This window comes from Phragmites australis, chromosome 2 (genome assembly GCF_958298935.1).
Source record: "Phragmites australis chromosome 2, lpPhrAust1.1, whole genome shotgun sequence".
Lineage (NCBI taxonomy): Eukaryota > Viridiplantae > Streptophyta > Magnoliopsida > Poales > Poaceae > Phragmites > Phragmites australis.
Window position 1 is genome coordinate 28913834 of NC_084922.1, and position 16476 is coordinate 28930309.

A 16476-nucleotide genomic window follows, 5' to 3' on the forward strand; every position below is an offset into this window, starting at 1 on the left:
ACAGATTTGAACTTCACAGACCAACCTAGATCTGGTGAAAACTACAAATCGGAACTTAAAAGGACAATGATGTCGCCTAGAGGGGAGGTAAATAGACGTTTTTACAAAAATTCGTCTTCTTTTACCGTTGGCCTAAACTTGCAGCGGAAAATAAACTAATAGATTTTTCACAAGTAAAAATCCTATATATGCTAGGCTAAACTAGTGCGCAATCACACTAAGTATGAAAGTTACAATCCTAGTTTGACAAAAATTATTCAATTCTAGTAAAAGATATGCAAAAACTAGCCTTTACAACATTTTTTTTATTGATTCGGAGTCTTTGGGTCAACTCAAAGTCTCCGGGTAAACTAAAAAGGCACAAATCGAGACCCTAACTCAGAACCTCGCCTGGAGTGTCCGGAACCTGGAGTATCCGGGTAAACCAAAAAGGCCATAACAGACCACTCAGCTCAGAACCTCACCCGGAGACTCCGAAACCTGAAGTATCCGGGTCAACCCAGAGTATCTGGATAAACCAAAAAGGCCCTAACATACCACTCATCTCGGAACCTCACCCGGAGACTCTGGACGACCCGGAGTATTCGGGTCAACCCGGAGTATCTGAGTATTCGGGTCAACCCGAAGTATCCGAGTTCAGCACAGCTAGCCCTTAAAAAATGGCGATAACTTTTGATCTCGAAGTCCGATTTCGACGATTTTGGACTCTATGGAAAGCTTATTCAGAAGTCTACACACTCCAACTGAATTCATGATCCAAAAACACATTTGATCAAACTAGGAAAACTCCAAAACTTAATTCAGACACTTTCACACTTTCCGCACCGGATTTATAAAAAGAACTCTCGCTTGGGTTTGGTTAGAAACTCTTGAGCACTAGGACATGACAATTAACTCTACGTTACGCCCATATTAATAGTACATCATACTTATACTCAAATTCAAATGTAAAACTCGTTTGAACCAATTTGAGCCTTTGAATACCTTCAAATACCGCTTTTTTCTTTCAAACCTTTAGGGTTTCCAACTTTCATATAATCTTCATTCCATCTCTTCTTGATTCTTTATATGATTGATGTGAATCATTCATAGCTTCACATGGCCTCACACGGTCCATTGGCGCAAAGCCTTCACTCGCTCTTCACCACCGCCTTGGTCCTTCGGCGTCAAGCTATTTGCTTGTCCTTCACCATAAATGGTTCATCGCAGCCGAGTCTTGCTTGCCCTTCACTGTCTTGTCATAGAAAACCATTTTGTATCCGACAACTTCAAAGAATTCGCTTTATCATATATGGAGTCCAGTCTTATTCTTCACTTCTTGGCATATAGAATATCTCAATTCAACTTATACATTCTTATGTAACCTAACCTCAACTCACTCTCAAGTACAAAGCACATACGTTAGTTCATAAAAACTCAATTAACAATATCATACCTTTAGTTCTTGATCTCCACAAGTAACTTAGTATTTACACTTATCGTCAATCTTCTTGCGCTTCTTCTTCTCCTCATGAGCATCACTATGCATCCCCGAGCATCACCTAGAGCTCATTCATCTTGATGTACTTTCAATCTCCTCATTCACCTAGAGCTCATGCATATTTGTTCTACATGTATCACCTATGGAACAACCTACTAATATTTCTCAATAACGTTGTTAGTCCACAGGTATTGTCATTAATTACTAAAACCACACATAAGAGCTAGATGCACTTTCAGAACTAGCAATCCAGGCATCTGACTTCTAATTAAAAACAAACTCCTAACCAAGAACCCCAACTCGGCACAATACCGAAGATTTCGATCACAATCAGAACTTCCGATCACCACATCAAAACTTCCGATTAACTCTCACACAGCTAACTGAGAACACCAAGTTCTCAACAAACCGAACATTTCTGACCCATGTCAGAACATCTGATCGACACACCGGAACTTTCGATACCTATCACTCAACAACATGAGAACACCAAGTTCTCAAAGACTGGACTGTTGACCCCAATCGGAATATCTGATCCTAATATCGGAACTTCCGATACACATAGACTTTTGCCAACAAAGGAACTCTAGGAACTTTCAAAAATACACATCCGATACTTCCATGAGTTTAATCAACAGAGATTAAACTAGATGCCATATGGCATACCACATGCCACAAAGGCCAATAATAACAAATGGTTAAACCTAAAATACCTTTTAGATACCCCGAACTTATAAAGCGAACTCTCAATATAAACACATCCAACACTTAGCACATGGTTTGAGCACTTGACACAACAATCGAGCAACACTTTCGATAGTCCATCTTGATAGTATGGCTATTGATCCTATAAACCGGTCTCCCACCAAATTCCTTGAGACCGACAAAACTAGAAAATATATTCTAGTTATACTTTTACCTTGAACAATCCCATCGAACCTGATGAAGACATCATTCAAGCTCCGACGCTTCTCATAGCTCTTTAAGGCTTGTCGTCAACTCTTCTTCTCTTAATGATGATGATCATCCTCACTTCCATTTTGATTTTCACTTGATCTTCCGAAAGCTTGATGAAGTTTACTTGATTGCTTTTTATGCACCAAGCATAGAAGATTTCTCTCTTTTCATCATCTTCATCCAGTTCATTACTTAGGTAGAATCACAAGCATCAGACACACAAGTTGTCCACTAAACTTGTCTTGATCTTACTTTTTCAACTTGGTATATTAAATATCTTAATTTAACTCATGTCTTCTTATGAAACTTAATCCCAACTCACTCTCAAGCATAAAGTACATGAGTTAGTCCATAAACTCTATTGATAATGTCATACCTTTAGTCACTTAGTTCTATAAGTGACTTAGTCTTAATGCATAACATCAATCTTTTTGAGTTTCTCATTCTTTTCATAAGCATCACTAAGAGCTTAATGACATCGATGTATTTCTTTTGATCTCATGACATTTCTGAATGAATCTATACTTCATCACTTATTCATCTCCTATAGAATAACCAACTAACAATTCTCAACATAATTATTTATCCATATGTATTATCATTAACTTACCCGAGCATCACATAAAACTCATTCATCTTGATGCATATCTCTTCTCCATATATTACTTATAAAATAACTTACTAACAATTCTCAATAACATTGTTAGTCCATATGTATTGTCATTAATTAAAAAATTATATTTAGAGCTAGATGCACTTTTAGTATCCAACGGAGCCCACTGAAAGTGTAATAAGTAATGGTTTTATTATTGCTATATGCTGCTAGTTAATCCATATGTGATGTCAAATATTTCTTCTTAAATTTATGTGTTTTTCTTACACTCAATACAAACGGTTCTTCCTATAATATTTCTATATTTTAGGATTATCTATTTTACATCTACATTTCTATCGAAATTCTGTTAGCAAATTTGTAGTAGGGTCGCCGATGATAGGTTACCGGTGCCACTCTGGTGAAGCCGAAAAAACGGCGAGACATGAGTGGCTGAGCACTGGCAGTAGGGCCAGTAGAGTCGCACCGCCGAGGAAAGCGTGGCGTGACGCGTGAGACCCACCTACAAGATGCGCCTTGAAAGCAAGACGCCTGTCGGTCTCCGGTTCTCCCCCGCACTCGGCTCAGCGGCGTCCCTGCACTGCTTTCTAGGCGCGCTTGCCCTCCACTCTCTCTCTCTCTTCCCCCTCTGCCCTCCTGACCTGCAAGCTGTCCCATCCGAGCGCACTGCACTGCAAGCCAAGATGCAAAACATCAATGTGAGCTTGCAAGCTTCCATCGATTAAAACACTAGTAAATCCTCCCTCCCCGCCTCGCCTTTGTACTCTTCTCCTTGGCTGGCGTCTCCCACCAACTAAAACGGCCTTCGCATCGCTCGCTAACAACGGTAATCTGATCTCCCGTCCCACGTAAATCCACCCGCAAAACAGCTCGTAACTAACTTTTTCGCCTCTTGTTTCCTTCCTTTTCTTGGCACCCGCTTCTTGGCACGCCCCAGGGTTGCATCTACAAGACTAGCTCCTTCTAGAAGGAGCGGGGCACGATGGAGGCTGCTATGGCGCGGCGGTGGTGGCCGCGGCTGCTGCTGGCCGTGGTAGCTGCTGTGCTGTCGGCTGCGGCCGGTGCGGTGGCGCAGGAACAGGCGACGTGCTCGGGCGCTGTGCCGGCGCCGCCGCGGCGCGGGGCGTGGGTGTCCGTGGCCAGCTTCGGCGGCGCGGGCGACGGGCGGACGCTCAACACGGCGGCGTTCGCGCGCGCCGTGGCCAGCATCGAGCGCCGCCGCGCGCCGGGCGGGGCGATGCTGTACGTGCCGCCCGGGGTGTGGCTCACGGGGCCCTTCAACCTCACCTCGCGCATGACGCTCTTCCTCGCTCGCGGCGCCGTTATCCGCGCCACCCAGGTGAGCCGGCCTGCTCCCGCCCGCCATTACTGTAGCGCTCTGCTCAAGTCATGGCCTGCTCTTCTTGGATGTTCATACAAACAGTGTTCTTTTTTGTTTAATATAACAATGGATCCGTATTCGAGGTTTCTATTTAGAGATCTCTCTAGATGAAATCGAATTCAGAATGTTCCTAGTGATTTCTTGGGGAGGAATTGGAATGCATGGATCTATTCTTGGTGATATGCCGTACTTCATGCGCTTCCACTGACTCACAGCGTCACAGTCCTAATTAATTGGTCGCTCCGTCTTATTTTAGTATTGAGCTTTTGGAATTATGGGTGATAAAGAGGTACAAAAAAGATCCAGATTTGACTGAAACATTTTGCGCTCTCTTGGAGCAGGATACATCAAGTTGGCCACTGATCGAACCGCTGCCCTCATATGGGGTAGGGCGAGAGCTGCCCGGAGGAAGATACGTAAGTTTGATCCATGGCAATGGCCTTCAAGATGTTGTTATCACAGGTTCGTACTTCGTTACCACCCACATTTCTCATAGTTAGTTGTTATGGTTGCTGTTTTATTCATATTCCCAAAACTCACCGTACTGCATTTCTTGTGCATTGTAATGTAAAGCGAGCTAGTATCTAAGAATTTTAAAATGTTCAACCTTCCACCATAATGTGTTTTGTGCACACTAATAGAATAAAATGATCTTTCACTCGGTGTGGTATGTGCACACTCACAGAATAACCTTTCTACATATGAAAATGTACAATTAAGTTCTTCACGGTGATGATAGTCTGTGACCAGAACCATGATTTGCGCAGGTGAGAATGGAACTATTGATGGTCAAGGCACTGTGTGGTGGGACATGTGGAAGAAGGGCACACTGCCCTTCACAAGGCCTCACCTGCTTGAGCTTATAAGCTCTTCTGATGTTATCTTATCCAACGTCGTCTTCCAGGATTCGCCGTTCTGGAACATTCATCCTGTTTATTGCAGGTGAGCAGAACAAGTTTGTTTGCTTACTTCAGACCAGAATCCCAAAACTCTAGTTTGGTCTTTACTAACAGAAAGAGGAAAATCACAGGATTACTTGCTAATTAAGTAGATCAGTTGCTGCACCTGCATCTGCGTTCAAGTTTTTTCGAAGGATTTTGCAGTCCAGTTGCTTAGTTCATTTGGCCAAAATGTTGCTTTGATCCTCCCTGCAGTCTATAGTAGGATTAGGGTACACGCTTGTACCATCATTTCATTTGCACCACCACGAACTGCGCAAGAATTCCAGGCTGCGCAATAATACTTCAAAAACTGTTATGAGCAACCAGTGAACCATAACCAAAGTACAGAAATTTTCAGATACTACCTAACAAGAATAGCACATTGATGTAGGTTCCTTTCCTTGCTTGTTTCAACTGTTTCTAGCATACGTGCTCGTGGTCCAAAATCTGCTTTTATTATTATCCCAGCTGAGAAATAAATGTCTAGAACAATTTTCATGTGTGTGCAGCAATGTTGTGATAAGTAATGTGACTGTACTAGCTCCACATGACTCCCCTAATACTGATGGAGTTGATCCAGGTACAGATATTTATTCTCTCCTTGTCAAAATACACATGCAGAAATGTTACTCTCTCATTGATTTAAAGCTAGAGCTGTGGTCCAAACTTTGTAGATTCCAGCAGCAACGTTTGCATTGAGGATTGCTACATTTCAACTGGCGATGATGTGATCGCCATCAAGAGTGGCTGGGATGAGTATGGGATCACTTATGGCCGCCCCAGCTCTGGCATCACCATCCGACGGATAACAGGCTCCTCCCCTTTTGCCGGCATTGCTGTCGGAAGCGAGACATCTGGTGGTGTGGAGAACGTCCTTGCAGAACACCTGAATTTCTTCAGCTCAGGGTTCGGGATCCACATCAAGACCAACACCGGCAGGGGAGGGTTCATCCGGAACGTCACCATCTCCAACGTGACCCTGGACAATGTCCGGTACGGCCTGAGGATCGCCGGTGATGTAGGAGGCCACCCTGACGACCGCTACAACCGTAGTGCTCTCCCGATTGTTGATGCCCTGACGATAAAGAATGTCCAGGGCGAGAACATCAGGGAGGCTGGCCTGATCAAGGGCATTGCCAACTCGGCCTTCTCCCGGATCTGCTTGTCGAACATCAAGCTCAGCGGTGGCACACCGGTCCGGCCATGGAAATGTGAGGCTGTCAGTGGCGGCGCCCTTGACGTGCAGCCGCCCCCGTGTACAGAATTGACTACAACGTCTGGGACGAGCTTCTGTGCAAATTCGCTCTGATGCTGGAGTTAGATGCCGCTTGCTCTTCTGTAGCCAGCTCGCTTAAGCAAATCATTTGGTTCCATCTGTGAGTAGCCGCATCAAAGATGATGAATGTTTTTGTTTCATTCTTTCTTGCAGATACCTTATGGTTATCATGAACTCAACTATTGGTTATTATCCTGTGGTTCGTTACAAAGTTTGTTTTGCAAAACTGAGTAGAATACGGTTTACTGACGGACAAATTGTTTTTAGAGTAAAGAGAGAAGGTGGAGAAGTTACCCTTCGACTATTGATCGGATAGAGTTAATCAATTGGAATGGATTATCAATGATACGTTTGCACTAGCAGACAAGGCCGTTGATTCTTTTTTGTTTTTCAGACTTTATATGGCTCAAGCGGCTGAAAACGAGTCAGAGTACAGTCGACAGTAATTTGCACTAGCTAGGTTAGGGTTTGTGAGGGGGTTAGGATTGGGGTTTGGGAGGTCTCGTACTTAGGGATGCTTGGGGCCAAAGGTTGGATTGGAGGTGAGCAGTGTGGCGAGGCAGCGCCTGCCTATAGGGAAGTTGGATTTAGCGATGCCCTTTTCGGGGGTATTTTGGTTTCGCTAGTACTATCTTTTTTGTCGTATAAATTCAGATTGAGATCGAGGAAAGAGAGTAAATTAAGTTCTTGAATCATTGATTCATGCCAATTGTCGAATCCTACTAGCTAAAAAAAGGGGTACTTATGCATGGCGGAATGGGCCAACTTGGTCTTTCATAATAAATGACTTATTAGCAAATTAATAGATTATTTCGGAATGTGATATACATCCCATATACAGGATCAAATAATAAATTCGAGCTTCCATCAAGCCACTACTATATCGATTTCTTTAGGAATCGGGAATCTTTTAACTATATTGTTTAAAGGATGGTTAGTCCAAGACGCTGAACAACATTTTTTTTGTGTGCGGAGAAACACTATTGTTACGGGGTTGTACACACGGTAGAAAAATTACGCCAATCTGTTGAGATATGATATGTTACAAGTGAATATTTGAAACAAGAAATGAATTCAAACTTTGAAAACGGATCCTTCTAATCCAATCTATCTAATATATTTTTTAGGAGCCAGAGGAATGCATCTCAGGTACACCGATTAGTAGGTATGAAAAGGTTAATGGCGGATCCTCAAGGATAAATGATTGATTTACCTATTCAACATGAGGGAAGTTCTTTAACAGAATACATAATTTCCTGCTACAGAGCTCGCAAAGGGGTTGTAGATATTGTTGTACGAATAGCGGATGCTGGATATCTTACACGTAGATTTGTTGAAGATTCAACATATTATTGTGTGTAGAAGAGATTATGGTACTATCCAAGGTATTTTTGTATGTCCTCAAAATGGGATGACAGAAAAACATTTTGTCCAAACACTAATGGGTTATATATACACACACACATGATTCATTGCCGCTTGAAATCAAGATATTGAAATTGGATTAGTCAATTGATTCATAACTGCCTCTCGAGCACAACCGTTTTGAGCACATCTTGGATCTATCAATTATGTTATGCGCGGAGTCCCACTTATGGTGGTCTGGTTGAATTGGGGGAAGCTGTAGGTATTATTGTGAGTCAATCAATTGGGGAGCCTGGGACTCAACTAATATTCACAGGGGCTATTACCGACCTTGTCGGACCCCCCTCAAATGGAAAATTCGATTTGGTTCACCCCACACGTACCTGTCATGGGTACCCTACTTTTCTAAGCTATATAGACTATCATACTTGCATGTAACTATTCAGAGTAAGGATATTCTACATAGTGTGAATATTCTATTAAAAAGCTTGATTCTAGTGCAAAATGATTAATATGTAGAATTCAAACAAGTAATTGAGGAGATTCATGCCGAAACATCCTCTTTGCATTTTAAAGAAAAGGTATAAAAGAATATTTATTCTGAACCAGATAGGGAAATGCACTAGAGTACTGATGTGTACCATATGCTTGAATATCAATATGGTAATCTTCATCGATTACCAAAAATAAGTCATTTATGGATATTGTCAGTAAGTATGTGCAGATCCAATATAACATCTTTTTCGCTCCACAAGGATCAATATTTAATGAATACTAATTACTTTTCTGTTGACGGAAGATATATCTTTGACCTCTCAATGGCTAATGCTCAAATAAACCATAGGCTGTTGGATACTTTTGGTAAAAAAGATAGAAAAATTCTTGATTATGTAACGTCATTCCATTACAATATCATCAAGAACAAGAAAAAGAGCCAATATCCTGTTTGGGGATTTCGTTGAAATACCCTTTATGGGTGTTTTGCGTGAAAATACTATTTTTTTTCTTATTTTGATGATCCACGATACATAAAAGATAAAAGGGGTTCAAGAATTGTTAAATTTAGATATAGCTTCCTAGAGAAAGAATATCGAACCTGAGAGGAAGAGCATAGGATTCGAGAGGAAGACTCAGAGGAAGAATATGAGAGCCCAAAGAACAAATATAGGACCCGAGAGGATGAATATGAACCCTAGAGGACAAATATAGGACTCTAGAGGACAAATATGAAACCCTAGAAGACGAATATGAGCCTAGAAGACGAATATAGGACTCTAGAGAAAGATTCAAAGGAAGAATACAGGAGTCCAAAAAACGAATATAAGACCCAAGAGGAAGACTCAGAAGAAGAATATGGATCTCCCATCGTTGTAGTTGAATCAGGCACCGCCATGTGGGTCCCAATGATCATGGGTTCCACTGTCAGGAGAGCCATGGCCATCACTGTGGGCGGCTATCACTTAGGTGAGCGTCCTTCTGAAAGGCCTATGTTTGTGCGAGGGCAATGCCCAAATACACTACCCAGACTAAAATGTAAAACCCCACCACCCTTTGCCAAATAAAAAAAATAGAGATCCCACCTCCCAAACTTGAAGCCGCCACCGCCGCATCAGCCCCCTAATTGTCGTCTTTGTCGCAACATCGTCCTTCTTCACACGCACCACTTCCATTGCCCGTCTTCTCATGCAGTCCCCAATGTTCTGGTTATTTACTGCAACTCTCGGCGCATGGTCTTGGGTAGGGATGCCAATGGGAATCCGCTACCCGATGGATAATTACTCCATTACAGGCCGACTATGTGGTATTTTTGTTACCCACAAGTCAGTTAAATGGGCAAAAATCTAACCCATCAAGTGAAGCGGGCTCGAGTACGTTCTCATAGTATCCGAACTCGTTTGCCCATGGATCCCCACATCCTTCCACGATGCTGTAGATCTGGCCCATGTATCCCAAACGGACCATGCAATTGGCAACCCTAACCCTATAAGTCAGTAACCCTAAATCCATAACCCTATTGCCCAACTGCCGCTTAGCCGCTCCTATCACGTGCAGTCCCGCTTGACGCGTACCCAGTGCCCCAGCCCTCAGTCAACACTCGTGCACGCCTCGCACTCGCCTCCTCACCCACCACTCCCCTCCTAGCCACAACCACTAGTTCCTGTCGCGGCCACCACCATGAGTTCCCCTCCCAGCTACCTCCACCACTGCCTTATATCCTCCTGTCCACCGCCAAATCCTGGATGCCACCACCAGATCCTAGCCACTGCCTCTTCCACTTGATCTCGGTCACCATCGCCAGATCCCGGATGCCACTGCTAGATCCCAGCCGCTGCCTCTTCCACTCGATCCCGCTCTGAGCGACTATGGTTACTCCATGGCGGCGCTCTCCAACGCCACAATGATGACAACTAGCGATGATCCTTTATTCGATCATTACTTCTTCCTCGTACAATCGTACTTGTTAACCCTTGTTGCAGCTAGCCATGTATTGACCCCCCCCCCCCCCCCCGCGATCGATGGACCCATACATTCCCGAAGGGACACTATTGCTATTTACCAGTCATCGTCGGATCCAAAGGACAAGGATGTCGGTAAAGAAGACCTGTTGGCTGCCACCATGTACAGTTAATATAACTTCAAGTCCTATACGTAACCAACTCCGTACAATTATTCGACATATATCCAACAAGCTCCACCTTGGTGAATAATCTGTCACCTCGAAGCCATTATGTGCAAACCTTCATGTACATCAGACTTGAGTTGTCACCTTTTACCGCTCAATGAGAGCTACCCGATGAGTTCTACTCAGACTTATCACCTTCCAGAGACATTGGTATCCCTGCAACTTTAGACTCCATGACTCCATCTACAGCTGGGCACTTTTCTCTTCTATCAACACAGTCTTTTTGAGCGAAATCAGATTTCTCTTTAGCCTTGACATATGGCTGACTCCCCGAAGCATGCAACTCCATTATTGATCTTGATTTGATACTACCTACTCTAACAACATGATAGCCCACGTCATCACATAAGTAGATAAAATTAGAATCACCAGACTTCATGAAGAAAACCGCTCCATGTTGAGCGTCACATGAAAAAGCCAACTGAATCTAACATCCACACTCCTGATTGACTGCATTCTTGATACCGAGAATTTTACTATTGATTTCTGAGTCACTCATAGAAATTGCCAAATTAGCATTGCTTTTTCACATGATTGTTTAGGTTACAATTTTTCGATGTCTTACACCGTAGCCACTTGCAGTCCCAAACCAATCAAATTACTCTAGTTGCAAATAGAGAACATCTCTACTTCATTCCAATTCAGCCCTTGATGTATATTCACGCCCACCGATACACACTTGAGAAACCCCGTGGTCAAAATTTGAATCGATCCGCTTCCTTATTGATTTGGAAGCATGCAAGCCCTCCTCAATGCAAACTTGCATCCTGAGCTTGCACCACATGTTGCCATGCCACAGAGAACAACCACCTTCGGCCCTAACGCTCCTATGTCGTTGTTGCCAGTGTCTTCATCTCTATCACCCGCGGTATGACTAGCCTATCACCGCCAGCTTGTCGACCCTACACCATGGTATGTTCACCCTCCAAATGAACTGTTCGCCAACCTTCACTGAATAGTCTGCCATGTGCCCATAAATTGTCTAGCCACTACTGTCGAACTCTTATCATGTGCACCATGACCAAAAACCATCAACAGCGTATGCTTATCACTGAGTACCATAACACCGGCCTGAAGTTTGGCCAACCAGTCAACTGCCTCTCCTCCTTTGCCTATTACAATATTCATCAGTGTATGTGACCTTCTGTTGCACGCCCACCCTGCTGGACCCATGCGTAGGGCACCCTAGCCTCCCACATGGACCAACACGCGGCCAAGCTAGCTTCTAGACAAATCCTACTCGATCACCATTCTTGATGTCCACACCATCGAACTAAAATAGCCGACCATGTCCTAATCCACACCGCTCTGATCGAGCATGTGCAGGATTGGTTACTTTTTCCTCGTTGATGTTTGACCAACAACCTTCGTGACTGACTCCTTGGATCGGCTCCCTGACCAAGTGCCTCGTCACTAGCCGCAACAAGCACTGCTACCACAGGTACGCGTGCCCATACACGCCACTGCATAGCAATCCGCAACAACATTGTCCCTGTTCGTGCACCTTGCACCACGCATCCGTGACTCCTTGACAACATCCGCATCTCCCATAATGACGCCATCTGGCTAGCAATCCTGGTTGCAATCGATGCTCACGTCGACTTGTCGTAGTTATATGTGCATTGCCTGTGCGCACTAGCCGTTACCATGCTCCACCTTGCGATGTGTCCTCCCGCACCGCCCGTGCATTGCACGATATCTTGTAGATGCATAATCCTCATGCCTCCACGTGATCTTCCGTGCAACATCTCTAGATCCAATCCAACCCATGGCTCTAATACCACTTGCTAGGAAATTAGCCATCAGTGAAGATATGGATCGATCTATCGACACAATGCACATCATCACAGATGACACCAGAGGCAAGATGATTGTTAACGAGGTTCAACCTAAGCCTGCATCCCCAGGGCATGACTATGGGTGCTCCTCCCCAAATAGCAACACCGGCTGCTTCCCGGGGTTCCAACAGAACCACTGCCGCCCCTTACGAACATATCGCTATGCCATCATGGTTACAAGCAGCGGCCATTCCTTCATATTTATGAGGAGGCCTGGATACACGAGCCCTACTAGGATTCCACCTAGAGTCCCACTCTTACTCCACCATATACCGCTAATACAACTTCAAGTCCTATATGTAACTAACTCAATACAATTATTCAGCACATATCCAACATGGTGAATCCTTTTCAGATCGGCTCACTGCATGCAGAGAAAAAAAACATGCCTTTCTCTCCCTCTTCCTTCAATAAAATAACTGGAACACTAAATCATCTAGATTTTGTTCCATGTTTGTTTGCTCTGTGATGTGATAGCTCATATGCCAATTATGTTGTTGTATGTTCTTTTTCTCCTACTGCAATTAACAATTTTTGGAGTCACTTGAAAGGGCAAACTATTAGCATTGTTGTTTTCATCAGGTATCACGCATGTATGAGTAGATATTTTATCTAGACCCGACGATTGCAAAATGACTATTTGTTCAGATTCTACCAGATGTTATGGAGGAAACTTCAGTACCGCTACTTGGAGGATGAATTAGTTCCATTATCAACAAAGAACTTCAAGATTTTAGATTGGTGGAGGGTGCTTGAAACACGTATCCTACTTTAAGGAGGATAGCAGGAAACTTTTTTTTTGCAATTCTTGTTACCATAGTATCTTCAGAATCTACTTTTAGCACTAGAGGGAGAGTTGTTAGTGAGCATCACAACAAGTTTACTTCTCAGTTGTTGGAGGCTCTAATGTGATCACAAAATTGGATTCAAAACAAGTACAAATGTATATCTTTTATGCAATTTATAGTTTATTATTATTGCAAACTAATATTTTATTTTTCTTTTGTAGTTGATGAGAAAAAAACAATTTGCTAGCTACTGGTCTTGTCTCCAAAATATTCAAGGGGGCCTTCATGTGAGTCATTTGAATGTTCATATTTAGTAACATTTATTTCCTTTTTTGCCACATAGTTAACTTGTTTGTCCTACCACCTAGTTAACTTGTTTGTCCTATCACCTAGTTAACTTGTTTGTGGCCTCATATTGTCATGCATGAATTTGCACTTTTAGCCTACCTAGGATGTGGGAGTGGATTTCAAGTGCTGTTTAAGTATAAAACAATACAAGTGCAATGCCTTTTGTGAAAATTTATGCATCTCCTTGGATGTAATAATTTGTATGTGATGAACTTTGGAACATGTAATAGCTAGTATCCTTTAAACTTGATGGACTGATGGTTGGTATAATGTGATATTAGTCTATTTGGTATGCTACTTGTATGTACTATTAATATATTAGTCTTATGCACTATTTATATGGTCAAATTTGCATCTCATATATATGTTTTATGTTGTTATTGTGCATTTGTGCTGCTGACTTGATATTGGATGCGGGTAACTCATCATGTACCCATTACCCGCATGGGTATGGGTATGAGTAAAAATTGTACCCGTGTGTGGGTATGAATATTGTAGAGAGCATGTTTGTTTGAGACGGGTATGAGTATGAGATAGTATTACCCGGTAGGTTTAGACACATTGCCAAGTCATGCATATGCCTTCGCCAACTTTGCTAGGGAGTTGATGGATAAGGACACCACTATGCATGACATGCGTGTGGAGAACACCTACATCAAGGAGTGGCTGGAGGAGATGAAGAGGCAAATGGAGCAAAAGGCAAGCGAAGGAAGTGACCGAGGCTCTGGAGGGTGTGATTAGCTAGCCTGGCTAGATAGAAATTAGGGTTGTGACCAAAATGTTGACAACATTTTTATGTGACTGTTGACATAGGATACATTGTAAAGTATGAGAGAAAATGGTCAATGAAGACTTAGCTACTGGAATGGAGTAAGAAGGTGAGCGACAGAAGGCAAAGACTACTTCTAAGAAAGTTAGGGAATCAAGGTGCAAAGTTGTGTACCGATAAACAAGCTGGGATTGATGAACTTCTTGAGTTATTGGACCATCCATGTAATGATGATACAAATTTTCTAGCTATGGAAGAGTCTTGTGAAGAGGGTGATGGTCCTAAAATAGTGGAGTCAAGGAGACCCGAAATATGACATATAAGGTCGCCTTTTATCAGAATTGTATATGGGAGATAGGATGGTCAAACAAAGTTAAGAACTTTCTATGGAGAATGATGTGACCCTCTCACCTCAAGATACAATCATGGTGAAAGAGCTTGTTCAGGTACCAATTCTCACATCAAAGAGTCGCTCATAACAGTTTGCCCTTGAGAATGAATTAATCTATGGGGAATTGATGATGATCCATGCTGCTCACTATGTTTCTGGTTCAATGAGGATGGGGGTCACACGCTTTTCAAGTGTAAGGTGGTGCATCAGTGTTAGCGTTGGCGTATCATTCAGATGGAGAAACAGTGAGTGGTTTTATCATAATGCAGCTTGGCTCATGATGTTGTGGCCACATCAATGAGCAAGGATAAAAGATTTGTGTTCGAATTGTTATGCTATTGTGTCTTTGCGTCTGTAAGAAATGCGGTAAATGCAGGAGAACAAGCAAGATCCGCAGTATCTGTCACCAAGCCAATCATGGTATTTAACAGTTAATTGAATTCTTTATGAAAAAACCAGAGCAACGCCATGAATCAATCCCTCGATGTAACCCACCAACTTGTGAATACCTAAAAATGAATGTTGATGGATGTTCTTTATTGAAGAAAACAAAATCAGGTGGTTGGGGTTTTGTAGTCAGTTATTTAGATGCTAAAGGCGTTGGCAAGATGCTATAACTTATCTGACCCTCTTGATGCTAAAACTAAAGCTTGTCTTCAAGCCCTGAGAATGCAGATGAGCTAGGCATGGGCAAGATTATGGTGGAAACCGACACATCGTTGTTGAAGATTAGTCTCACTATATAAGATTTGGACATATGCAGATACATGGTCTTGTTTAGAGAAGCAAAATATTCTGATATGTAATTTCCTAGATTTCAATGTACTTCAGTGTCCTTGTTGTGTGTGTAAGGGTCTAGGCCCATCTAGTATGTAAATATATATGTACCCATAGTCCTGGAATGAGAAGATGCTAGAGAGATATTTTCCTAATTCTACGTGGTATCATTGCCTTCTTTGGGAGACTGAAGGCAATCTCGAGAACCGTAGGAGAAGCGATAGCCGGTGGTGAAGCAACATGAGAAGCAATGTGAGGAACAAGATAATTAGATACAATATAATTAGATATTTGACTAATTAATTATGATATTTGAGTTGATCTACATATTAGCCTAGTACTTAAGAATAATTGCAACTTACATTGCATTATCTCTACTATAGAAACCCCCTTCACTGCCGGCTCAAAAAACCCCTTCACTGCCGATTTTGGAGTCGACAGTGGGTAACGGGCAGTGATAGTCGGGGACTATCACTGTCGGCTCCGTGGAACAGTAGTGAAAGGGGTTATCACTGTCAGCTGCAGGATTCGGCCGGCAGTGATACCCTGGATATCACTGCCGGCTGGTGGTTTCAACCTGCAGTGATTCCCAAGGCATCACTATTGGCTGAAAGCTTCAGCCGACAGTGTTGTGCCTCCCTCCTTCTATTCCAGCCCTGTCCTCCCTTTCTCTCCTCGATCTCTCTGTCTCCCTCCCACTCCCACTCAATACATGCATACAGTGAGACATATGTAATGTAAATCAATAATAAAGGTACTTCATTAATACTCCCTCCGATTGCAAATGTAGGTCATTTTAGACTTGTGCACAAGGATTAAGAAAGTAGACCAAATAATCTTGTTGCATTGGAAAAGATAACTTATTCATT

The 16476-nt window shown here is 42.8% G+C and overlaps 1 protein-coding gene and 1 pseudogene across 1 annotated transcript; both read left to right on the forward strand.

Annotated features, from left to right (window-relative positions):
* Positions 1-3597: 3597 nt before the first annotated feature.
* LOC133907644 (probable polygalacturonase) lies at positions 3598-6874 on the forward strand. Its single transcript, XM_062349719.1, has 6 exons — positions 3598-3876; positions 3988-4389; positions 4773-4893; positions 5199-5373; positions 5882-5952; positions 6047-6874. Exons 2-6 carry the CDS (start codon positions 4033-4035, stop codon positions 6679-6681), a joined length of 1359 nt encoding a protein of 452 aa, XP_062205703.1. The 5' UTR covers positions 3598-3876; positions 3988-4032; the 3' UTR covers positions 6682-6874.
* Positions 6875-7396: 522 nt separating this feature from the next.
* LOC133904943 (DNA-directed RNA polymerase subunit beta''-like) lies at positions 7397-10370 on the forward strand (annotated as a pseudogene).
* The last annotated feature ends 6106 nt before the right edge of the window (positions 10371-16476 follow it).

Excerpts from the sequence above, each read along its gene's own strand:
- LOC133907644 (XM_062349719.1), top strand. The coding sequence starts at position 4,033 with ATGGAGGCTGCTATGGCGCGGCGGTGGTGGCCGCGGCTGCTGCTGGCC. Across the intron at positions 5,374-5,881 it reads ATTCATCCTGTTTATTGCAG|CAATGTTGTGATAAGTAATG; the intron begins GTGAGCAGAACA and ends ATGTGTGTGCAG. Across the intron at positions 5,953-6,046 it reads TACTGATGGAGTTGATCCAG|ATTCCAGCAGCAACGTTTGC; the intron begins GTACAGATATTT and ends CAAACTTTGTAG.